Source organism: Scyliorhinus torazame, chromosome 14 (assembly GCF_047496885.1).
Source record: "Scyliorhinus torazame isolate Kashiwa2021f chromosome 14, sScyTor2.1, whole genome shotgun sequence".
NCBI lineage: Eukaryota > Metazoa > Chordata > Chondrichthyes > Carcharhiniformes > Scyliorhinidae > Scyliorhinus > Scyliorhinus torazame.
This window is the reverse complement of record NC_092720.1, coordinates 121,568,701-121,595,961: the sequence shown is the minus strand read 5'-3', so window position 1 is coordinate 121,595,961 and position 27,261 is coordinate 121,568,701. Positions and strand designations below refer to the sequence as shown.

Genomic DNA, 27,261 nt, shown 5'->3' with positions numbered 1-27,261 from the left:
CAGGTGACAGAAGCTGACAAATCTCACGAATAGGCAAGCAGGTATGTGAATTGGCATGACGAGACTGTCACCAATGTGAAAGATTTAACAGGACACAGATTGTTAGTATTGATATGCATGGATCATTATACATTTTGATACTAACACATAATTGGCCCAAGGTCAGTTGACTGTCACGAGAGCCTGTTTCGTGTAGAAGGGTTGGTTACATGACATAGGCAGGCCAAATTTCTGTGAGTGCAAATGCAGCAGTAGATAAACTCCATTCACAGGCACCAACATTTCATTCCAATCATGACAAATATTTGAAAATCGTTTACTTTTTTTTAATAATTCAGCAAATCAAACAGTGACACACGAACACAGGAATATCAGTGTTTTGCAAGATATCTGACATCACCGCTTCAGCTAAACCTCCACTGAAACCACTCCGATCTCTTCACAATGATCCCCAAAGGACTGAGCTAAAAAAACATTTTTAGCGTGCCTATGATTTAATTAATGAACAAAGTGGGCAATCTTTCCTGAAGAAGGCATACAATATTTGAAGGCTAGTTTTTGTCCTTATTAAATGCTGAGGGGAGTTTTCTAAAGAGCCATGTGGCTATTCTTAATTTCTCGGGACAAACTAGGGTGGATCTGGAAACAACCATTCGTCCGAATTTACATTTGCAGCATTCCCAAAGATTTGGAGCTTAGAAGAATCAATGCAAGTTTCAACGGCCCTTGCTGGAGTTGGGAAAGGTTGATAGGATGAACATGATCCTCAGTTGTTGATTAAAGGAATCAACCTTGTCCATGGCCTCATTGCCAGAGCCGAAACGTTTGATCAGTGGATTGGGTGATCAAATGCAGCCTCTTCGATGGGCGGGTTTGATCAGTGGGGTCAGGTCACTATACAGATATATTTTGATTTTCCATGTGGGGGAGGGTAAAGCAAAGGGAGCACTGACAGAATGAAATTTCAACTGCAAAAAGTGCTGTGATACACTTCTACTGTACTTTCAATCAGAACGAAAGTGACTGTAACAGATTATCTGGTCAATGTTTACATTGCTGTTGGGATTTTCCTTGTGGACAATTGGCTGCTCTTTCCGACATTATAACAGTGATAGCCTTTCAAAATACATGTCCATTGGTTATGCATGTGGATTGTGAAAGGCGTTATGCAAACACAAGTTTTATACTTTCCCTTCTTTGTTCTTACCTTTGAGTTGGGCAAACTCACATCTCCACAGAGAGTGAGCTAGACTAGACCACACCCATCGAGACAAACAAATCAATAGTTACTTTTGCTTTCACGTTCAAATCAAATAACGTGAACATTTATTTTGATGATATCTTTTCTAATTCAACCTTTCTCTTTTATCCATCAGGACTCATACTATCTTATTCCTTACTAACTCCTCATACTATTATGTGGAGGTAATGGGGTTTCAAAGTGAAGGAATATGTGTCGGGCACATTTTAGCGATGATTACATTTCAAGGCAGGTTCAAATGAGTCACTTTCAACTGGTCAAGTTAAAAGTTGTTTACGTTCGACTTCCAGTGACGACGATGTGCTGAGCAGTCGCACGTCAGGTGGCTCTTCTTCCGTGGATCCGAAAATAGCCACATTTTAACGAAAACCCGCCAGAGAACTCGGCAACTCATTCCCCAACCACAGTAAGATGGGGGAAGGAAGTAAGAGAGGGGGAAAAATGCCCGGAAAAGTTGTTCAAGTTCTACCAGTGGTGCGTGATGAAAGGAAGCTCATTTTACTGATAATCCTGAAACTATCACTATTCACGGAATGCAGTGTTAGCTTATCCTTGGCTCAACTGGCAGAACTCGCGCCCGGGTTGAAAGGTTGTTGCCTGAAGCCCTGTTCTAGTTGTGAGTTTCAGATGAAGCATTTCATCTGAGCAACCATCTGCCAGTGTAAAGATTTGCCTGCTGTCCTAACCCACATTATTTCCCTGAAATAGTTCCACCCCAAACAGATTAAGTAGGCACCCAAAGCATTGATGTTTATGGCATCTTGTTACTTGCAAATTATTTTCGACAGTTGCCTAAATAACATTCACTACACTGCAAGAAATGTTCTCATTTATAATAACTGATAAGATACTACATAGAAACTGTTTTTGTGTATACCATACAGCAACAAGAAACCTTATCGCTGCTGGAATTGGTGATGCACGTCTTTTGTTGTGTCGCACTAGGGTAGTATTCCTATGTGCCTTGGACAGTGTGAAAGCAAAACAGGTTACTGACAAGTTATTAACGGGCAGCACGGTGGTACAGTGGTTAGCACTGCTGCCTCAGAGCACCAGGGACCCGTATTTACTTCCAGCCTAGGGTGACTTGCTGTGTGGAGTTTGCACATTCTCCCTGTGTCTGAGTGGATTTCCTCCGGGTGCTCCGGTTTCCTCCCACAGTCTGAAGATGTGCAGATTAGGTGAACAGGCCGTGCTAAAATTTCCCCTCATAATCACAAAGATGTGCAGGCTAGATGGGGTTATGGGGATGTGGGGTGGTGGACTGAGGTATGTTTTCTTTCAGACGATCGGTGCAAACCTGATGGGCTGAATGGCCTCTTTCTGCACTGTATGGATTCTAATACATTGATGGACTGACACACTGCATAATGCGCGGCTAGGTCAGAGTTATATGCAGAGTATGGTTTCAGGCAAGCTTTCCAGAGGAGATGAATACAGAGCAGTAAAATGAGTTTAGGTGATACAGTCCATAATAAAATAGATTACTAATGCAGGAAATTAAATAAATGCCACTGAATCCAGGATAGGATAGATTGTACATTTCCTGTAGAGAGAGAGATAAATGGATGGGGTAAAGTGCAAGATAGGTTAGATTATACACTGCAAGGGGTAGAGTAAGGTGCAAGAATAAAACAACTGAGGAAAGTTGTGTTGCTATCTATGAGCTTGACTCCATTGGTAGCACAGTATTACAAGGCGATTCTGTTCAGCGCACTGAATGTGTTGGACCTCTAACAACATACTTGGAAAGAAGAAGAGTTATTTTTTTTATATATGTCGCTCATTTGATGATTAGTTTAATTGATCTGTTACTTGTTTTTAAAAAAAACTTCTCCAGCCTGACTTCTGTCATCAGGAATGACACAATTGTTCTTGCTAGAGATGCACGTGGATGGAGTACTAGGTGAGATTCAAGGTTTCTGTAATGATAGAGTCATTATGGAAAGGAAAGTATTGAGTTCAGTTCATTAGGGAGAGGAGAGTGGATGACTGGGTTCTGCTGATTAATGATGACACTCCAATAATTTCAACACTTAGGTATAACTGATGTGTCCACTAGTCATGATTCAACTTATAATGCTGTCAGTGACCTTCCCAGCACCAAAAATATATCTCCTCTTTGTTCTAGGTTACAATTGTAGGAAACTCAAATCCACCTGGGCCAGAGAATTCAGAACTCCTCCTGTTCTCCCATCGGCTGGAGGAATTCTAACCACACCATTAGAATGGACAGTCACCCCGTAGCTACTCCTCAAAATCAAAAATTTCAGCTTCCTTGTCCTTCCAGAAAGCAAAGCTTCTGTCAATATACTTGCAAATCTCATCATTGCTGAAACCTCCGAGGTCGGAGCAGTAGCCTTGTCCTATTGAGAACTCATCCTCTTCAGGTGTGGCACTTTGCACGATGACTTTGGGCACTGGTCTCACAGCTGTCACACGCTGTGTGGGGGAGTCCATTGAGGCTATCATGTTCTCAGGGTTGCTGAAGAACCTTTGCTTAATATCTTCAAACCCATCCTTCCATTCCCTTTTGCCGGCATCGATCTCCTCAATGACGGCCTTATGGAACGCACGAACCAAGTCCCAACTGAACTTCCCCAAGTGGTCAAACACCTCAAAGCACAGAAGGTGCCTCATCTTCCTTTCATCTGGGGGCAGGTCGAGTTCAAGGATGTGAAAGTATCCCAGCATGAAAAGGTCAAGGGTTAGACTATTGTGATCAGCGGGGGCACCATTGACACGGGGGAGAAACTGTTCGGGTGAGTAGGTGATTCTCTGCCGATTCAGTCGTCTAATTTGCCTGGAAGGGACGTGGGATATGATATTTCGCCAGTTGCCAATTAGTTTAGTGATGGCTCTTTGCTGCAGGAACAGATGCCTACATTTTCCATTTTGAATGGATTGCTTAGATTGGGTTTCCAGCTGTGTTTCCAACTCTGGGCTTTGACCGCTCTCACCTGTGGCAGCCATCTCTCCATCTTTTGTTGAGTCACTCTTGTTTTCAATGCTGGCAACGTTACGCATGTCTCTGACTTTCATTCTCAAAGACATGGTGTACGTTGACTTTTTCCAGTGACCCAGGAATAACACAACTATTCTTTCTTTCCTCAGGCTTGTTGTCTCCGCCACAAGCGAATGTGCAGTGCTGTCTTCCGCTGATTCATGCTTTGAACCAATTTCTGACTCGCTTCCGTCCTCCTTGCTGCCTGACCACGCAGGATTGGTTAATCGTCCGCCACTCAACCTACTCTGCTGAGCTCCATTGATCTCCTCTTGACAAGATTCATCTTCAACAATAATGGTACCATAAAGAGTATCTTCTGCACTTTGAGTCCTAACTCTACATTCAGTGGGCTTCGAGTTAGACTTCCCACTGCTCGTGTCTTCCATTGCCATTTCTTGCTGATTTCCCTGTGTGTCACCGGATGCCAATACTTTTTCTTTCATCGGACATTGCTTTTCAAAGTTTGCTTTGAGTGTGCGTACAGAGACGCCAAATTGCTGAATCTCATTCTCCACTTTGTTCTTGCTCATTCCCGTGGACCTTTGGTCAGGTATTGGAGAGAAGACTGCTGCCAATTCCGTATTTGGCATTCGAGTAATTTCCCGGCTTTCGGACTCTGCACGATCCTTTTCATTCAAATTCGACAGGAGGAGTGACATAGTCTTCACAATGCCGGATATCCTGTTGCACCACACAGGCAAAGGCACGTGTTCCCCCTTGCCTTCCTCCTGATGCAGAAGTTGAGTATTGACAGTTAGGTTGACAATGGGAGCAGGGAGAATGGTTCGCAGCTGTACTGCCAACTGGTTCAACTCTGCCTCGTACTCTTGGCACTTCTTCATCACTTGGACAGTCTCGATCTGCTTCTCCAGGTAGATGAGGTCATCCTCAGTCAGAAGCTCTCCAAATGGACCCAATATGGCATTGTGTTCCTGGGAATATCTCCATATCTCCGACTGTAGATAACCATTCCCATTGTGCTTGATAGAGCAAAGAAGATTTGAAATAGAGCCTCAAACCACAACACAATCTATGACTAAGGATAAGGCAATCTTCCAAATCAAATGCAACAGAATACTGGGAATAGAGTCAGAGCTTCCAGAGGAGGTTGGTTGATGTCCTCCATTTTATCTCAGGAAGTTCAATTTTTATTTTCTAATATGTAAGGATGTTGAGTTATGTTTCTCCCAGTTTACAGCTTCAAATGGTGACTTTTTCCTCCCTGATTCATAACATACCCCCCTTTTTGTTCAATGTTATTGTTTCTGCTTGTGAAAGGTGTCAGAGCTGTGTAATGGGATACTTTAACTCGCTGGTTACCACAAGGAGCACACTGCCACCCACGCCAACCCCGACTTAATCTAACACAAGGGCGCGACTCACTCTAACTCCCCAAGTAGCAAGGTGCTTTCCAACTGCTTCATGCTCCCAGTTACTCGAACCTCCCCAGAGTCACTTGAACCCCTCTATTCACTCTAACTTCTGCTCAGTTAATCTAACCATACCAGAGACACTAAATCCACCATTACCCCTCTCCACCACCCCCAAAATGGCAATCACTCTGATGCTGCTGAATCACTCGAACCCAATTCAAACCCAAAGAACTCTTCACCACTCAGTCAGTCTAACTTCAATCTAAAGTCAATCCAAGGTCAATCTAACCCAACAGATTAAGACTCGGTTATAATTTCTGGATTATTATAACTTTCCACACACTCTAACTGTTTTCACACTCTTAACGCTTTGGTCAGTCTTACTCTGTTATTTTCAGAGGATGCAAGTGTTCAATTTAGAACAGTATAGAGGGAGCTGTACCCTATCTAACCTACACTTTTGTTGCTCTGGAAATGCTCAATAGAACAGTGCAGAAGGAATCATTACTCTGATCTGCGCTGTGCCTAGCTTGCAAATGTTCTATTTCCCAGCACTGACACCTCCAAGCTCAATAAGCATTTTCTAGTCCCTTGAATGCAGGTCAAAATTATATACATTTTTGTTTGAATCATTTAGAATCCAATTTTCTGGTTGTTGCAAGATTAGCCTTATCCTTTTGTACAAATACCAAGCAAGGGTTTAAAAAATATATTATAGTGCAATCATAATTCATACTGAAACCTCCATGTCAGTAAAACCCATAGAAACACACCCAGACCGCAGATCTGCAAAATGCACAGAAATTCACACTGTCACCAGGTGTAATTCTGTGTGGTCTACAAGCATGCAGAGCTGGCACATCTATATAATAGTGAAATCCCCACTGAAACACCAGGCTGGCAAAACCATACAAATACGATCAGATACTGCAGCTCTGCACAATATTGAGAAATCCACACTGAACTGCAGCGGTGCAAAGCCCACAGAAACACACAGCAACACATCCCAACGTCCACAGCAAAACACACAAGGTTTGTAAAATACACAGTGATGTACATGGAGTCTGGATTCGTGCAAACACACAGCAATGCGAATGGATATTGCAGGCATACAAAATACACAGCATTGCACACTAATATACTGCAGATTTACAAAATACACAGCATCATCAACTGGAAATGCAGTAACACATCCCAATACAGCAGGTCTCACCAACACACAGCGGTGTACTCTGTTACTATGGCCGGGATATTCCAGCCCCATTGTGGCTGGACCCACCGCGGGAGTTTCGGTAATCCAACCAAAACTCCTCTGACTTTCGGCAGGACCGGGCTTGAAAATCCTGCCCTATATGTCAATGGGACAGGAGCTAAGTAGGCCATTGTTCACCTTGATCCTGTTCATTTATTTAAGTTGTACCTAATCTACACTAAAATTCCACTTACCATCTTTGCTTCATGTCCATTGATCCGCTTACCTAACAAAAATCTAGCAATCTCAGTCTTGAAAATTCCTATCAGCCCATTATCCACAAGTTCATTAATCATAGGATCATGGACCTCCTCCAGTGCAGAAGGAGACCATTCAGCCCATCAAGTCTGCACCAATCCTCTGAAAGAGCAGCCTACCAGGCCCATTCCCTTATCCTACCCCCGTAGCCTAACCTGTACATTCCTCGACACGAAGGGGCAATTTAGCATGGCCAGTCTATCTAACCTACACATCTTTGGACTGTGGGAGGAAACCAGAGCACCCGGAGGAAACCCACGCAGACACAGGGAGAAAGTATAAACTTCACACAGACAGTCACCCAAGGTCGGAATTGAACCCGGGTCCCAGGCGCTACCATGCTACCATGCCAACTAATGACAAGTTCAGATTACACACATACATACAGATACAAGGTAACAAAAACATACTCAGCAAACTTCTCATGCAAACCATCACCTTTCTCCGTTGTTCTTCTTCATCCTTAAGTCTTGCCTGCAGTTTTCGTACCATGACTTGGCGTTTCCACTCCGGGATGTGGCATCCCTTCTCGTCATGCGTGGGTACCAGCAAATCAACATCAGTAGCGGTGACCTCGTCAACAGGGAGTGGCATTAATCCATTTTCTTTTAACTCCTCTTTGGACATTACGTTTTGGCTCTGTAAAATGAGATTGCAATAAAATGCAGTGAGAAATTTGGCATGAAAAAAAGAGAAGTTGGATTGATTTCCAAACCCAGTAATTTTGGCTTCTAACCTGTTGTCATATTTGAAGCATTGCACAATAAGGAACAATTGCATTCATGTGAAACCGTCTCATAGAAATGCCTCAAAGTATTTCTCAAAGAATGGATTATTCTTCGCTACAACTTAAGTGTCAGTTTGGATCTGTTTGCTCGCTGTTATACATTGGTGTATTATTTGTAAATAGTGAGGAACTACTTGGCTAGGAATGTGTTATGTGGATGTGTTCCAGGGGTCACGTTACACAGCTGTAGTAGAGACTGATATGAAGTACAACAGAACAAGTTCAATCCAGTCCTTTGTTATGCCAGACAGCATGGCAACATTAAACTTAAAGAGTTTCTGATCTTTCCACGCTTGAAGTATGATCATTAACAACATCTGGGAATCAAGACAGGATTACATAACAGTAGCCTTCTCTTCTTAAATTGGAGGATTGTAAGTTCAAGCCGGCTCCAGGCCTTGATGACACTTCAGACCTATGCCTTCTGCATCCAGACCATCCGCTTGCTCAGATTAATTTGAATTCAATCTTTGAATTTTAACAAGGGCAGACAATAAAGGATAGCACAGGCTAGCACCAAATAAAGCTAACCTGCTCTGCTTGAGGCTGGACTAGGACCTGGCAGTCATAGATACATGGAAGATAGGAGCAGGAGGAGGCCTTTTGGCCCTTCGAGCCTGCTCCGCCATTCATCACGATCATGGCTGATCATCCAACTCAATAGCCTAATCCTGCTTTCTCCCCATAGCCTTTGATCCCATTCTCCCCAAGTGCTATATCCAGCCGCCTCTTGAATATATTCAAATTTATATCGTCAACTACTTCCTGTGGTAATGAGTTCCACAGGCTCACCACTCTCCTTATCCCTGTCTGAAATGGTTTACCCTGAATCCTCAGACTGTGACCCCTGGTTCTGGACACACCCATTATTGGTAACATCTTCCTTGCATCTACCCTGTTTAGTCCCATTAAAATTTTATAAGTCTCTTTGAGATCCCCCCTTTCTTCTGAACTCCAGCGAGAACAATCCCAACCTTGTCACTCTCTCCTCATATGACAGTCCCGCCATCCCTGGAATCAGTCTGGTAAACCTTCGCTGCACTCCCTCAAGAGCAAGAACATCCTCCCTCAGAGAAGGAGACCAAAACTGCACACAATACTCCAGGTGTGGCCTCACCAAGGCCCTGTACAATTGCAGCAACACATCCCTGCTTCTATACACGAAACCTCTTGCAATGAAGGCCAACAAACCATTAGCCTTCTTTACCGCCTGCTGCACCTGCATGCTTACCTTCAGCGAATGGTGCTCAAGGACACCCAGGTCCCGCTGCACACTCTCCTCTCCCAATTAACAACCATTCAGGTAGTAATCTGCCTTCCTGTTTTTGTTAACCTCACACTTATCCAAATTATACTGCATCTGCCATTGATTTGCCCACTCGGCAAACCTGACCAGATCATACTGTAGGATCACTGCATCCTCGTCACAATTCACCCTCCTGCCTAACTTGGTATCATCTGCAAACTTTGAGATGTTACATTTAGTTCCTTCATCCAAATCATTAATATATATTGTGAATAGCTGGGGCCCCAGCACCGATCCCTGTGGTACCCCACTGGTTACTGCCTGCCAATTTGAAAAGGACCCATTAACCCCTACTCTTTGTTTCCTCTCTGCCAACCAGTTTTCTATCCACTTCAATACATTTCCCCTAATCCCATTTAATTTTGCACAATAATCTCTTATGTGGGACTTTGTCAAATGCCTTCTGAAAGTCCAAATATACCACATTGACTGGCTCCCCCTTGTCAACTGTACTGGTTACATCTTCAAAGAATTCCAACAGATTTGTCAAATATGATTTTCCCTTCATTTTTTTTAAAATTTAGAGTACCCAATTCATTTTTTCCAATTAAGGGGCAATTTAGCGTGGCCAATCCACCTAGCCTGCACAACTTTGGGTTGTGGGGGCGAGACCCACGCGAACACGGGGAGAATGTGCAAACTCCACACGGACAGTGACCCAGAGCCGGGATCGAACCTGGGACCTCGGCGCCGTGAGGCTGCAGGGCTAACCCACATGATTTTCCCTTCATAAATCCATGCTGACTCTGACTGATTCTAAATGTTCTGCTATAAAGTCCTTGATAATGGATTCAAGCATTTTCCCCACTACCGATTACTGGTCTATAACTCCCTGAGTTTGGATTAATGTGGGTTTGCTCGGGTTGGATAAGGATTGTAAGTGGTTTACTTCAGTGGGCATGCTTTTGCTCTTGATAATTATAGATAAGTTGAACATGGTTTCTGATGGAATACTCTCCCCTTTCCTGGATGAGTGCAGCTTCATTAACAGTCAAGAAGCTCAACACCATCCAGGACAAAGCAGCCCTCTTGATTGGCACCCCATCCACAGCCATCCACTCCCTCCACCACCGACGCACAGTGGCAGCTGTGTGTACCATCTACAAGATGCGCTGCAGGAGCTCACCAGTTAGACTGTACCTTCCAAACCCATGGCCACTACCATCTCGAAGGACAAGGGCAGCAGATGCATGGGAACAACATTGAAAGTTCCCCTCCAACCCACACACCTTCTTGGATGGGGAATGTATCGCTGTTCTTCACTGTAGCTAGGTCCTGGATTTCCCCCAACAGCACTGTGGATGTACCTACACCTCAGGGCCTACAGTGGTTCAAGAAGGCAGCTCACCACCACCTTCTCAAGGGAAATTAGGGATGGACAATAAATGCTCGATGAGCCAGCGAGGGCCACATTCCTTGAATGAATTTTTTAAATGAGCATAGGGAGAACGATATTAAAATCTGCAGGTGAGGGGTGTTGGCAAACAGGAAGATAGACTGCAAAAGAACTAAAATCATTAAAAAGCTTTCAGTTAACTTGCAAGAGGTTGTAAGCAACGGGGCATAAATGTGCCTGCTCTACATTGATAATCTAATTTATATTCCTGGTCAAAAGATATGCTGTCGGACACAGATTGTTGACAAGAAAAAAAAACTGGGCTACTCATGGCCTTCAATCTCAATGAATGATTCTCCACACTGGTAACCATAGGTTGATTTGAGTCAGCAAGCCCCACTGACAGATCTTCCCCGCACCTCCCCTCCCCTCCCATTCAGAGCTGTTGAAATGTTACTCTCCTGCTCAGTCTGGAATAAGAGAAATGATTCAAAAGGTTAAGTCGCACCATCCGGTCAACCACAGTTACACAAACATTCACCCAGGACTTGGTCGATGTGTGCCCACGTACCTGTGTTCTATGTGTCTCAGTGCTGGTGCTGTAATATATAACAGAGTGACACAAGACCCAGATAATGGAGTCTTTCTCAGAATTACTTACTGTCTGTGCTCTGGTGCCAACCAACACAGTACCACCATCTACGGGTTTTAATGTCTTTCCTGATTTGAGCTCCGCTATGAGGGCAGTGTTGTTGTTCTGGTTGGGATGTACCATGTTGAAGGTCTTCCCACCTACAGAGAAAGAAAACAGAAAATAGCTCAGTTTGAAGCAGGAATGTATAAACTCAGCCTGGCTCCATGAGGCCTCCCGTTAGTCTGGCCACAGGAAGCTGTAACACAGCCAGGATTCAGGAAGGCCTCACCTCAGCCTGGTTGCAGGAATGCTGACAGTCAGCCTCACTGCAAGCAGTCTTACATCAATGCGACCACACGAGGCCTCAAGTCCCAGAAGCCATTTGAAGACAGTCTGGATTACCTGGAGAAAGCAAAGGATCCGTAGAATCCATTGTATCCCTACAGTGCAGAAGGAGGCCATTCAGTCCATCGAGTCTGCACCGACCGATCAAAATAACATCCTAACTAGGCCCCCCTCCCCACCCTATCCACCCTGTAACCCCATCTAACCTTTGTACACCAAGGGGGAATTTAGCATGGCCAATCCACCTAACCTGCACATTGTTGGACTGCGGGAGGAAACCGGAGCACCCAGAGGAAACCAGTGCAGACACGGGGCGAATGTGCAAACTCCACACAAGCAGTCACCCAAGGTTGGAATCGAACGCTGGTCCCAGTCGCTGTCAGGCAGCAGTGCTAACCACTGTGCCAACGTGATGTTTGCAGTATTTTTAAATTATAAAATTATACACCACAGCTCTCATTTTATTGCTTGGTGTTTGAGAAATCTCTGAACTCAGTTTTGTCACCAAGTGATCCAATTCATGCCTGCAGCCAACATCTCAACGTCTCAAGCTTCATTTCCTAACAGCACTGCGGACGTATCTACTTGTCTATGTCTTGGCTTAGACAGTCCCTCGGAGTCGAGGATAACTTGCTTCCACACCAAACGTGAATTCACAGGTGACTGAGGAGCCCAATGCACAACTGTTCTATTTCTTTGTTGCTGCAAAGAGAGGTGCCACACCTGGATTCTTGTAAAACTTGGTTAGAGGTATATTAAGGTTGTTGCTCATCTGCCCAAAGCCCATGTAAACACTCTGCTGACGTCACTGCACATTACTTGATGCAGAACCAGCAAGAATGTATTCCCAGATACATAACAGTGACGTCCAGTCTCTATCACCGGTGGGGCACACGGTCGTTGGGTTACCGTGCATGCCTTTCGCTGTCGACGCTTGGCTTCAACTTGCTCTCGCCGATGAAACTCGGTGTTCAGCTCCTTCCTGGATGCTTTTCCTCCACTTCTGGTGGGCTTGAGAGCCAGGGATTCCCAGGTGTCGGAGGGGATGTTGCACTTTTTTAAGCACGCTTTGAGGGTGTCCTTGAAGCGTTTCCTTGGCCCTCCCTCGGGGCTCGCGTGCCAAGTTGAAGCTCCAAGTAGAGCGCTTGTTTCAGGAGTCTTGTGTCAGGATGACGTGGCCCGTCCAGTGGAGCTACTCCAGCGTGGTCAAGCTTCAATGCTGGGGATGCTGGCCTGAACCACGTGGAGTGCAGCAGGTCAAGAAGGTGGCTCACCATCACCTTCCCAAGGACATTTCGGGACGGGCAATAAATGCTGGCCGAGCCAGCAATGCCCATATCGCATGAATGAATGGGGGAAAAAAGCTCTCCCGCCCCACCAACATTGAGATTTATTCTTAATCAAATGTCAGGGCAGGATGCCCCATATCTGTTTAACACTTACAAGTGTTTTCAGGGTGAGTTTCAATATGACTGTAACAAGCATTCAAAGGCTATCCCACATGGGTGAGGGACAATGGGACCAAAACTGCCTTCGTTTTACACAGGAAGAAGGAAAGACAGAGACAAAAGGAGATTAGAGCTAATCATACTCGCCACTTGAATTCTGAATGCTCTGCCTCGGCAGCTCTGGGGCTGGTGGGGACACCGGTTGTTCTGGGGACGACAATGGTGGGGCCCCGGGGGGCTGCAGCTGCGGAGATATTTGAGCAGATTCAGGTTTCTCCAGGATGGTACTCTGAAATGAAATTGCACGCAGAGTGAGAGGTAGTTCACCATTCACTAAACCACCAGCCAATGGCAGGGTAAGCACGTCAGCTCTCCGCAAATCTCTACTCCATCCATGAAGGTCAGCCAGCGATAACAGCGGTCCCTTCAAATGCTCAAATAACATATCAGTCACATCATTGATAGGTGCTGACTGTAAATCTGTGCCCTGCACCCTCATGAGCACGAACTAACCCCTCTCAGTCCAGACTGAGGGAATGCTATAAACCCGAGTTTGCCCTTCGTTTAAAGAGGACAAAAAATAAAGATACTTGGAAACCTGTCCTTCTGAAGACACAGGTCAGCTGGGAGGAGTACCTTGCCATTCTCCATTACTTTCTGGAAGTCACGTGACTCCCTATGGCCCTCGTTGATTGACCTGTAGTAGTCACCACTGCTCTGCTGTCTTACGATGCTCTTGGTTTTCCGAAAGGATTCTTGCCTCTGAACAGAAGCCAGTGGGTCGTCCAGTGGTGGCTGGAAATAAAGCAGAAACTAGAGATTAGCATCGAGTGGCTGTTTGGGTCTGCTCCTGCTCCTATTTCTTATGTTGAGGAAGAGAATGGAGACATAAAGAACAAAAGCCAGAAGTTATGTTAAACCTATTATAAAACTCTGATTCAGCCCAGACTCTGAAATGTATTCAGTTCAGGGCACCATGAGTTCGGTAGGATATGACAGCTTTGGAAAGGATGCAGAAGAGATTTACACCATGCTCACCGCTCACCCCAATACGCAGTGCTCGCCTAGGTACACAAAGTTCGCCTAGGTACAGAGCGCTCGCCTAGATACTCAGCACGCAACCCAGTGTATGGGATTCGTACAAGTGCACGGCATTGACCCCAGTATATGGCTCTTGCCAAGGTACACGGTGCTCACTCCAGTATATGCTGCTTGCCTAGGTACACGACATTCACTTGGTATATGGCACTCGCGAAGGTACATGGCACACACTCCAGTCTCTGGTGCTCACCAATATACATGGCGCTCACTCCAGGTACACGGTGTTCACTCCAGGTACAGAGTGCTCACTCTAGGCACATGGTGCTCACTCTAGGTACACAGTGCTCACTCCAGGTACACTGGACTCAGTCAAGATACATGGCGCTCTCTCCAGTTCACAGCACTCACCCCAGGTACACTGCACTCTCTCCAGTACACAGCACTCACCCCAGGTACATTCTCTCCTGTACACAGTGCTCACCCCAGGTACACTGCACTCTCTCCAGTACACAGCACTCACCCCAGGTACATTCTCTCCAGTACACAGTGCTCGCCCCAGGTACACTGCACTCTCTCCAGTACACAGCACTCACCCCAGGTACATTCTCTCCAGTACACAGTGCTCGCCCCAGGTACACTGCACTCTCTCCAGTACACAGCGCTCACCCCAGGTACATGGCGCTCTCTCCAGTTCACAGCACTAACCCCAGGTACACTGCACTCTCTCCAGTACACAGCACTCACCCCAGGTACATTCTCTCCAGTACACAGTGCTCGCCCCAGGTACACTGCACTCTCTCCAGTACACAGCGCTCACCCCAGGTACATGGCGCTCTCTCCAGTTCACAGCACTAACCCCAGGTACACTGCACTCTCTCCAGTACACAGCACACACCCCAGGTACATTCTCTCCAGTACACAGCGCTCACCCCAGGTACATGGTGCTCTCTCCAGGTACACGTGCTCATTCTAGGTTCATGGAACTCTCCAGTGTACAACGCTCACCCCAAGTACACAGTGCTCTCTCCAGGTACACAGCACTCAATCCAGGTACACGCCGCTCACTCCAGGTACACGCCGCTCACTCCAGGTACGTGATGCTTTCCCCAATGCAGAGTGCCCACACAGTGTATGGCAGCACTTGCCCACATACTCACCTCAGGTACGCCGTGATCCCTCCAGGTACGCAATTCTTGCATTGGTGCATGGAGCTCACTCCAGGTACACTGTATTCTTGTTATACAGCAGTAGTTCAGTTGGTCCCTACACAAAGCTCCTCAGTTATATCATACTGTCCCTTACAGAATGCTTTTCAGTTACATGTGCATGGCTCTTACAAGGGACACATCAGTTTCATGGATCCAGCAGTAACACAGTGTACCACCCTTTCCCATCTCACAGCACTGGCCTATTAATAGTATTCCCGAGTTACACAGTGCTTGTCAGTTAGACACTACTCATCACTTATGCGGCACTCTGCCATACAGATGAAGTGGCATCAATAGATAATCTTTCACAACCATTCATGAATCTTCTCACCACACGTCTGACCCTGAGTGTAACACAATGCTGGGATTAGTCCCACGTTTTGCATAGACTGCCCGCATTACCTCCAGCTCTGAAGGAACATTGATGTGCATCCCAGCAACAGAGCTGCTGACAGACTAACCCCATCCATTTGGAATACTCACATTCTCAGGCTGTACACTGCTTAAGTGCTCTGCGCTTGGACATCCATTGAACTCAGGCAGGGTTTATCAAATCACTGATTTGACAGGTATTGAACACACCAAATAACAACCAATCCTTGTTCCATCGAGCAAGCTCTGTCCTTCAGGCTTGCTATTCCTGGTGTTACGGCTACTGATTAGACTCCCACATCCCCCCGTGTTTCGGAATGATCTAAGTTATAAAGGCTGTAATACTAGTTTATGGAGCTGCAATTAGCAGTCGCTCAATTATTTAAGATAGGCTCATGTGACTAATTAGGTCATCAACCGTGAGCCAGTTTAGAGCGATTTACTGTAGCTATTGTGCCTTGCTGCAGTCCCTCTGCTCTGCATCACTGCTCTCCCCTTCTCTTATGTCACTCTGAAACAATGCAAGGCATTTTTAAGTAAAGTAGATTGTTTCCCTCTTAACTTATGGCCCTGTTAAACTGTAGATAGAGCCTGGACAGCCAGTCGAATCCCATGGGCATGATCGAAGCAACCAAAGCAGTCCCTCTGTAATGGATGTCCCTGCCACAGTTTGGTTCAGTTATGGTGGTGGGATAAATGCCTCACCAATCAGATCATAATATTGGCTTTCAAAACTCTCTTTTCAATGTGGCATCATGGGACATTAACCAAGGTTGCTGAGCTTATGGAAAAATAGCATTTAATTTGCAAAACAGTCGGATGAAATCCTGCAATCCCTTTCAGTCTCAGATATTTCTTGTTTTATTTATTCTTCTTTCCCTCAAGGACGTTAGTGAACCAGATGGTTTAAAAAAAACAACAATCGCTGATAGTTTCACGGTCTGGATTTCAAGTCCAAATATCTTTCTGTCACTGACTTCAAACTTCACCAGCTGCTGTGGTGGGATTTGAACACATGCCCCTGGAGAATTAGCTTGAGCCTCTGGGTTATTAGTCCAGTGACATTACCATTATGCCATCATCTCTGTCCTAACATCGCCTAATGTGGCTAACCGTCAAATAGTGTTTGATAACCTCATCGTGTGGCACTTTGCAGCATTTTATGACATTAAAGTCTCTATGTAAATGCTAGTGATTGTTATTGTTCAGTCAGAAGGAGATGGGTCCCAGTCCTCCCACAGAAACCTGCACACAATACCGAAACATCGCCAAAATGTTCATTTAGTCAATGACCCATTGCTGTTTGCTGCCATGTAAATCGGTTCCCATGTTTCCTACAGGACAACACTTCAAAAATACTTAATTGAATCTCAGCTGGTTTGGGATATCTTGAGGCTGTGACAGGTCCTATGCAAGCTTTTTGAAGAATAGTTCCTGGGCTGGAGCGTTTCAGCTATAAAGAGAGGCTGAATAAGCTGGGGTTGTTTGGCTTCGAGTAGAGAAGGTTGAGGGAGGACCTCACTGAGGTGTACAAAATTGTGAGGGACATAGATTGGTCGATAGGAAGGAACCTTTCCCTTCGTAGAGGGGTCAATAATCAGGGGGCATAGATTTAAGGTAAGGGGCAGCGGATTTAGAGGGTTTTTTTCCCCCCAGAGGGTGGTGGGGATCTGGAACTGACTGCCTGAAAGGGTGGTAGAGGTAGGATCCCTTAGCACATTTAAGAAGCATTTAGAAGAGCAGTTGAAACACCACAGCATACAAGGCTATGGACTATGTGCGGGAGAATGGGATTAGAATAGGTACTTTTCTCATGGCACAGACACCATGGGCCGAAGGGCTTCTTTTTGTATTATGAAACTCTATGGCTCCAGTCATTGTTCCTGATCATTGTTAACCTACAGTGGCAATGCCTCAATTTTAAAACTCTGATCCTTGTTTTCATTTACTTCCAAAGGTTTTCTTTTTCTGCATCCACCTCCAGGCCAATAATGATTTCAAAGAACAAAGAGAGAGAACAAAGAACAATACAGCACAGGAGCTCCAAGCTCCTTTAATATTCCTGTCATGTGGAATAACAATAATATAAAGGCATCGATCGCTCATAAGGGATTGTGTAAATATGTTGTGGGTTTGTTTAATAATTCTGGGCACATTGTTGAAGAATATCAGGTGACAAGGATTCCTGTATGTTGACCTGCCTTTACAAATAACACCCCAGCAGATGCCTCACTCATCCTGATAAGGCCAAAATGGTCTCACATGTTCGTGGAGATGATGAATTGAGTCAGGCCATCCAATAGTAACAGTTTTATGTAGCTTCTGCCTTGTGGAACCTTTTGCCGTTTCTTCTTGTAGCTGCTGGCATTTGCATTGCGCAAAACGTACCTGATCAATTTGGAGAACATCTTCTAGTTCGATGTCAATGAGGTCAACTTGTAAATCTAGGGCTACATCGTCTGTTTTCACTGGGCTAGGTAATCTGCTAAGATTGATGTGGCCTTCAAGTTGCCTGACTTATACCTAATCTTGCAGTCGTAACCTTGAATCTTCGTCAAGAGACGTTGCAACTTTGGTGGAGCACTGGGCAATAGTTTTCACCAAACCTTCTCCAGTGGCTTGTGGTCACTGTCTGCCAATCCTTTGCCAGATGGAGCAGGGTGATGTTTAGAAGGAACCACTGCTGCAACACCAGGTTGTGGTTTTATAATGATATTAAGGCGCCAATCGCTCAAGGGATTGTGCAAGCAGGTTGTAGGTTCATTTATTAATCCTAAATACATGTGAACAGATAGATATGGACAGAAAGCTTGGGGACATCAGAGCTGCAGAGCTGTGTGTCTGTGCTCTGCTCCAGGCCAAAGTGATACTGAGGCTGGATCACACTTCCCTTAAAGTGATGGCATGCTGCTGTCCCTTAAAGTATATTATAACAGTTCCTGCTCCTGATTTTCCCTTACTCAACCGTGCACTTGCAGTGACCCATTTACACTCAGAGGGACCTGGTTTATGCTCGCACTCAGTGAGATGCATGGTCAGAGAACCAGGATGGCAGCCATCTGCAGTCACTAATACAATCCTTGCACATTTGGTAAGCTTGGTATCAGTCCAGGAAGTTTTGACAAGATAAATCTCACCAAGTTGCTCACCAGGTAGGCTGGACAATTGGTTTGTGATGCAGATCAAGGCCAGCAGCGCGGGTTCAATTCTACCGGCTGAGGTTATTCATGAAGGCCCTGCCTTCTCAATCTTGCCCCCTCGCTTCAGGTGTAGTGATCCTCAATTGTAAATTGAGTAATTAGTAATTGTCACCAGTCAGCTCTCCACCTCAAAGGGAAAAGTAGCCCATTGTAATCTGGGACTGTGGTGACTTTACTTACCTGTTTACTGGTTCTGAAAAGTATTGACCCAAAGTCTGACACTCTGCCTCTTCTTGAACGGAAAACAATGCAATGGGATAAACGTAAATAAATGGAAAAGCTTATCCTTAATTTGAGCAATTTATAATGAAATAGTATCAATGGCCAGTTGTTAGAAGGATTGGATCCAGCCGTTAACTGTGATTGTTTCTGTGGTCACTCTGTCTGAGCAGTGTAATCCTATCAGTATTCCATGTTTAATGAGGAATGTGATCTCCTTGTTACTTGTGTTTGGTTGTGTAGTTACTCAATAAATACAGGGCTTCAAGCAGCACAGCAATGACGCATGTTTACCAGGAAAACTTGCTACTCCCAGTCATTCCTTTCAATCCACATTCTTATATTATCTGTAGGTGTGAAAGTGCTTGCACTGTGGACTCTGTGTCGGCAGCATGGTAGCACAGTGGTTAGGACAGTTGCTTCACAGCTCCAGGGTCCCAGGTTCGATTACCGGCTTGGGTCACTGCCTGTGCAGAGTCTGCACTTTCTCCCTGTGTCTGCGTGGGTTTCCTCCGGGTGCTCCGGTTTCCTCCCACAGCTCCAAAGATGTGCAGGTTAGATGGATTGGCCATGCTAAATTGCCCCTTAGTGTCCAAAAAGATTAGGTGGTGTTACTGGGTTATGGGGATAGGGTGGTGGCGTGGGCTTGGCTTGGGTGGGGTGCTCTTTCCAAGGGCCGGTGCCGACTTGATGGGCTGAATGGTCTCCTTCTCCACTGTAAATTCTATGATTCTAACCCATTCAACCTCGAGCAAGGAACAGATCCACAAAGGCAATCCATCTCTCCACCCGAATTTAAACATTAGCCATCTCAAGAGCCAGCGCTGGTCAGTGGTAGCACTCTAGCCTCCAGTTTATATTAGAAATGCGAAGATTTTTGAGCCATTTTTAATGATTCTACAAAGAATGATCCAGGCAGTGTGTGGGGAGCACTGCACAACACAATCAATCAAAAATACATGTTGGCTAAAAGGAACGATTCAGCCGAATCTTTAAAGTACTTTTATGTATCACTCAGTTAGCTCCTGTGGGTGTATGGTACACACAGGGTTAAAGTGGATTTACTTTGTGGCTATACATCTTCATTGCTTCAGTGTCAGTGCAGGTAATACATAACAGGTAAAAAGGAATGATTTACTCCAGCTTGTACTGTATGTCATCTGTGCATCTCTGTGACTGCTCATGCACCCTTCACTCAGGGTGAACTATTATCCTTTTGCATTGTCTCTTGTCACTAGGACTATGCTACTGTGGTTCTTTTTACACAAAGCCACTGAGTAAATGTCCATCCAACCGCTTGTGTCAGGTGTTGTTAATATTGAACCTACTCAAACAAATTCATGCTGCCTATATCTTCCCTGACAGGAGGCATAAAGGAAAATAAAGATATATTGAGCTGAAGTGCCCTGATACTGAAGCCTGGTGACCTCGTATTGATTGAAAACACAGCTCACACATCAGGGAATGCCTGAGGGGTAAGTGGATAATTAACCTGGCAACACACCAATAGCCAGGCGCCTTCATTCACAACCAGCACAGGTTTGTAATCAAAACCTCGCCTCATTCCATTTTCCTTTCTCTAGTTTGCTCTGAATTAAGGCACTGGCCAGGAATGAATACCCCGGCCATCCCTGCATTAACCATAGCGTTACTTCAAGAGGCATCTCAAATGCAGGCCAGTGCTTTGCACTGACTCATCAACACAGCGTGATTGTGCTCAATTCCTCGAGCTAATAATCTAAACATTGTCTTTCACAGGCTCAAGTGCTCAGCGATCGTTACAGAAATGACAGACTAACAGTCTGCCCACTCTGCCCGTGCCAGTGTTTGCTTCACATTGAAGCTAGCTCCTCTAATGCTAATTCCCTGCCCTTTTCCATTTTACACCCTTCCTATTCTTCAATTCCCTTTCAAGTGAAGTATTTTTTTTTGTCTGTGACATATTCTGATGTTGGCTTCTATTTTTCTACCCCCCAAGCTACTGCGATGCCGGCCCCGTTTCCTGGGTTATTAAGCATTTGATGAGCTCTTGACAGGGTTCCCCACTGGCACATGGGGATCTGTCTGTTACCCAGAGAGGGTTCAGTCAGGAAACATGGGAGCTACACCACAGAGATGGGGGAGGAGGGAGCCACAAGAAAGAGAACATCGAGCTCAAACGTCTTCAACTTCGGAGTTAGAAAATCCTGGGTTCAAGCTCCACTCCAAGGTGATGCCATGGTGCAGTACTAGTGGTGTGCCGCATTACTGAAGCTGCTGATATTCAGGTGAGTCATTACACCTGTCCTCTCAGGTGGATGCAAAACACCTACTTGTCCTATTCTGAAGAAGGGCAGGGCACTTTTCCATGGTGCCTTGTTTAATATTTATCCCTCAACCAGCACCTAAAACCAAATTTGCTGGTCATTATCTCATTATTGTTTGTGGGAGCTTGTCGTGCATAGATTGGATGTCACATTTCGTTCAAAACAGTAACTGCACTTCCAAAGTACTTCATTGACTATCCTGATTTGGGAGGCGATAAAAGGCATTATGTGGCTTCGTCTCTCTTTAGTTTCTTACAAGGCTGTACCCCCTTCAGTCTGTGGCCTTTGGGCCCTTTCCTCCAATACCCCAAGGGGCAAAATCAAATTTTACCCAGTGATCCTAGGGAGTGGTGAGTAACTGGGCCAAACAGCAATGCGAGTGGATGAGACATGCTCTTATTTTCATGCAGCTTTTGGGAGGGAGCAGTGATGACTCTGGTGGGGGGGCAGACCTGAGGGTCAAAGAGCTTGAGGTGGGGGAGGCAAGGCGATGGTGCCCCTGCTGACCCAACTTTGTGGTAGTTTGTGTCACCAAATAGTAGAGGAAAATCCAGCCCATAACATCTGCCCAGGATCTCTGACGGATGTGGAAGAAACAGAACTTGGCTCCAGCAATCAATTTCTTCAACTTAAAACTCAACCCTGGCCAAAAGAACCTCTTGAGATGTGATGATACTTCTGTGGTTCTATCATACTTCTCAATGATGCCAACGAAGAATGAGTCTTCCAAAGAATAAGCATCTAAATCATTGGCAAAAATTGTCTTCAAAACTTTCTTCCTTTGTCTCCACACTTCTAACATTAATCTGTTTGAATTTGACTTTGCAGATTTAAATGTGTGAGTGGATCTGCACTGAGCAGCGAAGTGGTTGTGTTTGCCACATTGTGAGCAAATCTTTCCTTGAGCAAGGCATTTATTTTGAGGGTGGGCGGTTCAAGCGTGAGATCTTTCTGTCTCAGCAAGTGTTCTGTGACCTTTTCATCGATTATTCCGAAGACAATTTGATCCCTGATCATTGAATCATTTAATACGGAGAAGTTACAAGATTGAGCTCGCAGTCTGAGATAGTTACAAAGCAATCAATTGATAAACCTTTGTTTTGCATTCTTCTTTTGAAAATAAAACGCTCAAAAGTTTAATTTGTCTGAATTTTGCAATGATGATCGAACTTTGCAATGATTACTTCAAATTTGGTTTTATCGTGAGCTGCCGCAAATTGAAAAGAGTTATAGATTTTGATGGCTTGTGGCCCAGCCATAGTTAGAAGAAGAGCTATTTTACGCGCATCACTCGCATTATTTAAATCTGAAGCATTTAAATACAATTGAAACTGCTGCTTGAACACTCTCCAAATAGCATCAAGTTTACCGGTGATCTGGAGTTGTTGTGGAGCTTGAGCTTTCTCCATCAGTCCTGGATTTGTCGATGTTCTGCAGTCACAGGTTGGTGCTTCGGAATTATAATAATATAATAATAATCGCTTACTGTCACAAGTAGGCTTCTATGAAGTTGCTGTGAAAAGCCCCTAGTTGCCATATTCCGGCACCTGTTCAGGGAGGCCAGTACGGGAATTGAACCCATGCTGCTGGCCTTGTTCTGCATTACAAGCCAGCTGTTTATCCCACTGTGCTAAACCAGCCCCTATTGAATTAAATTGAAATTGAATAGCTTCTTAGGTTTTCGTACTTATTCCTCACTAAACTATCTAATTAGCTACTGTAGACACCCTGGTACCATGTTATATTACTTTTGATGGTAATATGTCATTGTTCTTTGCCTTTTGATCCAGAATGGTCCGATGAGTTGATGCCAAAGAAACCACCAATCATTAGATTGAATCAAAACTAATTTATTTGATAACGATTAATTAAATGAAGTTTGCGCACACTACTAAGCTATAACTAGTAATAAAATAATATTGAATATGTCTAGCATTAATCTATAATTTAATAGTCACTAATGATATCCTCGTGTTAACTCACTCTAATCTAAACTACTCCTGTGCTGTTCTCAGTCTTTCTCCTTTGCTAACTACCCAACATTCCCTGAGGTATGATATTTATACTGAGAACTGGTGGTACCCTCTAGTGTTTGAACTACCCTGAGATGTAATAATTAACCCTTCACTGGCGTGCCTACATACATATCATTACACCATGCTTCCCCCTAATATGGCTAGTCCAGTTCAGTTTCAGATCAATGGTAATCCCCAGGATGTTGATTGTGGGGGATTCAGCGATGGCAATGCCATTTAATGTCAAGGGGCGATGGTTAAATCCTCTCTTGTAGGAGATGGTCATTGCCTGGCACTTGTGTGCCACAAATGTAACTTGCCTCTTGTCAGCCCAGGACAGTATATCGTCCAGGTCTTGCTGCATTTGGACATAGACTGCTTCATTATCTGAGAAGTCGTGATTGGTGCTGAACACTGTGCAGTCATCTGCAAACATCCCCACCTTATGATGAAAGGGAGGTCATTGATGAAGTAGCTGAAGATGGTTGGGCCTAGGACACTACCCGGAGGAACTCCCACACTGATGTCCTGAGTTCATTGACATCCAACCATCACAGCCATCTTCCTTTGTGCCAGGTAATACCCCCCCTGATTTTCATTAACACCAGTTTAGCTAGGGCCCCTTGATGCCATACTCAGTCAAATGCTGTGCCTTAGTGTCCAAAAGGGTTGTGGGGATGGGGTGGAGACATGGACTTAAGTAGGATGCTCTTTCCAAGGGCCAGTGCAGACTCAGTGAGCCAAATGGCCTCATCCTGCACTGTAGGGATTCTATGATACTAAGTTCTTCAGACGAAGAATCACTTTGGACTGGTTCCGGAGAATAGAGTGTCCACTTAAAGGACAGAATAAAATCTGACTGGAGTTGAATTTTCAGGTGCTTTAAATGTTAGATCTCTTCTGTTGTTTAGAATAAAAATTGCTGACTTAAATAGTGTTTAGTCAATGTCACCCTTAGTTTGTTTGTTACAGTAAAAGTTTTAAAATGTGAAAGCTTGTCATGCAATTCCTTTAAGGTGATCATTGGGATTACAAAATTCTTTTTAAAATTTAGCAGTCTCCATGGGAACATAAGGTGAAAAAGAACCTAAAAATGCAGGGCAAGAGTGGGTGGGTTTTGTCCACTACCATATTAGCACTGTATACCAAGAATATAGTGGATTCCTAATTTCCAGTGTTTCTATGAGTTTAGTTTGGAGGAACTTAACATAAGGGCTGGAATTCTCCTGACGTTCACTGCCGGCGGGATTCCCGACAGCGTGGGGTGGCTTCAATCGGAATTCCCATTAACAGCGGCATGACCAGAGAGTCCCACCGCCTGCGAATGGCGCGCAACCTCCCATCACTCAGAAACACTCAGCTGGGGGTCTGAAGAAACCCGCCCAAGATGTTCAGGTCATTACTCTTAGGCCTCTGGTAACGTGATGGTTAAATTATTGGAGTGGTAATTCGTAGTCAGTCCTGGGCAAATAATGCAGAACAAAATGAATTCAGAAGCCACAATTGGATTTTTAAAATTGTCATACCTTTTCAGTGTAAGGTTTTCGGGCAATTCGACCTTTTTGGAACTGCCCAAGAATAAAAACTCAGAGACTGTAAACTGACTTTTCAGCCAAGAAAACGGAACCAGTTTTCCCAGCAGGCTTGGCCCGCTGAGCTGAGTAGGGACATAAGTACATAAGTATTTACAAAAACCCCCCTAGGAGCTACAAGGAAGAAGGAGCCAGACAACGAGATAACAACAAAACACAGACAAAGGGGCACGGGAATACACAGGAGGCTTGCATGCAAGCAGGACAATGGGATGGTCATAGCCCCATGCAGATGTAAATGACTTTGCCTCCACCAGAGCAGAATCCAATCAACACCCCATCAACATAGCAGCTATCTCCGGAGCAGATGGAAGTCTTTGAAAATCTTCAAGGGAGCTCAACCTCGTTATCTCAAAAAAAAACAGACTGGAGGCGGACCTAGGGGAGGTACTCCCATCTCGACAGGTCTGACCGGCCCAAAGGGGGCGGGACCAGCGGGAACTTTAAACCTTACCTTTTTCAATGCAAAAGGGGCTGGCCGATCACAGGACAAAGCCAGGTAAAACAATATAAAAGGGGCTGTGTTTTCGATTGGGGGTCTCTTTTCGTTCTTGGCTCGACCTCTGCACCCCTGACTTGACCTCTGCAGCCTGTGACCGTAAGTACCCTGCAGCAGCTTGCGAAACTCCCTTGACTTTAATAGTGGTTGAGGCTTTGGGGAAGGGAACTTGTTTTGTGCCTTGTGATATTGCTAAAAACTGTGTAATCATAAGAATTTTCGTTGTGTCCGCTATATTACTTTTGGATAGACTTAGTGTGTATTAGAGCATAAGATTTTATTGTGTTTCTTCTGTTGATGATTTTGACCTGGGTTTTGCAATAAACCTTGATTTGAGATAATTGGAGTCGTTTAAATTCTTCAATCTTTCACCAGCGATCTCTGACCAAGTCATTGTTAAAATACTCCTCACCTTAATTCCGGGTTCAAGAATCAAGGGTCATCTTGAGCGATTCACTCAGGACAGACTGCTGGTTAGGAAATAAACAGCAGTGTCCTATTCTCTCTCTTGGGAAAGCTACTCTAGTGGAGTAGGAACCGGGTGGGTGTTGCACCACCGGCAAGAGAGAGAATCACCTGGGTATTGGTAGGGGTCTGGAGATCTGTGTGATATAAGTCTCAGGCTGTCGGTTAGGAATAAACGGCAGGCTTGAATCAGTGCTCTCTTCAGTGGAAGTGTCCCAGTGCGACATCCCCTGGCCTCTGAAGTTTCAGTGCCAGCTGGAGAGAGACACACACAGATATTCAAACCCCAGATATCGGCCCAGTAGTGGAGTAGCGGAGATGGCACCCTCTACAATGGCGACCGGGGCAGGAGCCCGGTGGTTTGGAGTATGTGACTTGGCAGAGGGGGTGAGGGAACGAAGCAAAATGGAGGAGAGAATATCCTCGTATTTGTGGCAAAAGGTCAACCTCACCAAACCTTGGGTTTCAGAATTAATCAATGCGGAGCAACCGGTAATGGCAGCGGCTGCATGGACAGACAGTAAGGCGCACAAAAGGCACTTGGAGAAGGCAGTTTGGCTGGTTTGCCTGTCCGAGCAGGTAGTCAAAACAGAGGATAGGGTCGAAGAGTTAGAGCAGGAGTTGAGAGAAGTGAGGGCCAGCGCAGGGGACAGCGCTAGCGCAGCGGAACGACTGTGGGAAGAAATGGCAGAAATGAAACAGGAAAGCGAGTCTAACCGGTGTGAGAAGGACTATCTCCACTGCCAGATAGTGGAGGGTAAAGAAAAGGAACGGAGGCTCCAGGAACTCTATGCTCGGAGTACAGAGCAGTGTAGGAAGCTGGAGGGGAAGTTCCGGGACATCCAGGCAGCGTACCGAGTGGCTCGCGAGGAAGTAGGGGACTGTGCCCATGGGCCGTGCCAGGCACGAATAACGGAGTTGGAGGAGGCCTTGTCCAAGGTCAGGGGACAGGTACACCTGGTAGGTCCAGGGGGGTTCCAAAGGGGCAAGGTGCTCCTCGCAGCGGATGATTCCCCACAGGCCAAGGGGAATAGACCGCCTCCTGAGGCACCGGGATCGTGCCCGGGTCGGCAGGCGGGGAACGGACTGCACGTTCAGGGGCAAGTCCAAGGGGGGTCGGCAGGGTACCCCCAGCTGGAGGTGTGTCCGCCTGGTTTCGTATGTGGGTCCCCATGGGATGGGGACAGACCGCTGCCTGGGATGCCGGTGATGGGGCCGGGTCAGCAGGTAGGGTTTGGACCGCCCGGTCAGGGGCAGGTCCAAGGGGGGTCAGTGGTGTATCCCCAGATAGCGGCGTCTCCTATATGGGTAGCTAGCCCGGGGACAGGGGGGCTACC

At 45.5% G+C, this 27,261-nt stretch overlaps 1 protein-coding gene and 1 long non-coding RNA gene across 4 annotated transcripts in view; one reads left to right on the top strand and one right to left on the bottom strand.

The window, feature by feature from the left end:
• Nucleotides 1-304: 304 nt before the first annotated feature.
• espnla (espin like a) overlaps nt 305-27,261 on the bottom strand; it is a 94,213-nt gene continuing 67,256 nt past the window's right edge. For all 3 annotated transcript variants that reach the window (XM_072474736.1, XM_072474735.1, XM_072474737.1), the window contains exons 6-10: nt 13,644-13,802; nt 13,155-13,296; nt 11,242-11,372; nt 7,590-7,790; nt 305-5,248 (exon numbers count right to left, since the gene is read on the bottom strand). In XM_072474736.1, coding sequence (XP_072330837.1) covers nt 3,509-5,248; nt 7,590-7,790; nt 11,242-11,372; nt 13,155-13,296; nt 13,644-13,802 — 2,373 coding nt within the window. In that variant the 3' untranslated portion in view covers nt 305-3,508. The remainder of the gene's footprint in view (nt 5,249-7,589; nt 7,791-11,241; nt 11,373-13,154; nt 13,297-13,643; nt 13,803-27,261) is intronic.
• Nucleotides 5,142-21,538, top strand: LOC140389990 (uncharacterized). Its single transcript, XR_011934533.1, has 3 exons — nt 5,142-5,375; nt 20,413-20,522; nt 21,026-21,538. It is a non-coding gene; the product is annotated as an uncharacterized lncRNA (long non-coding RNA).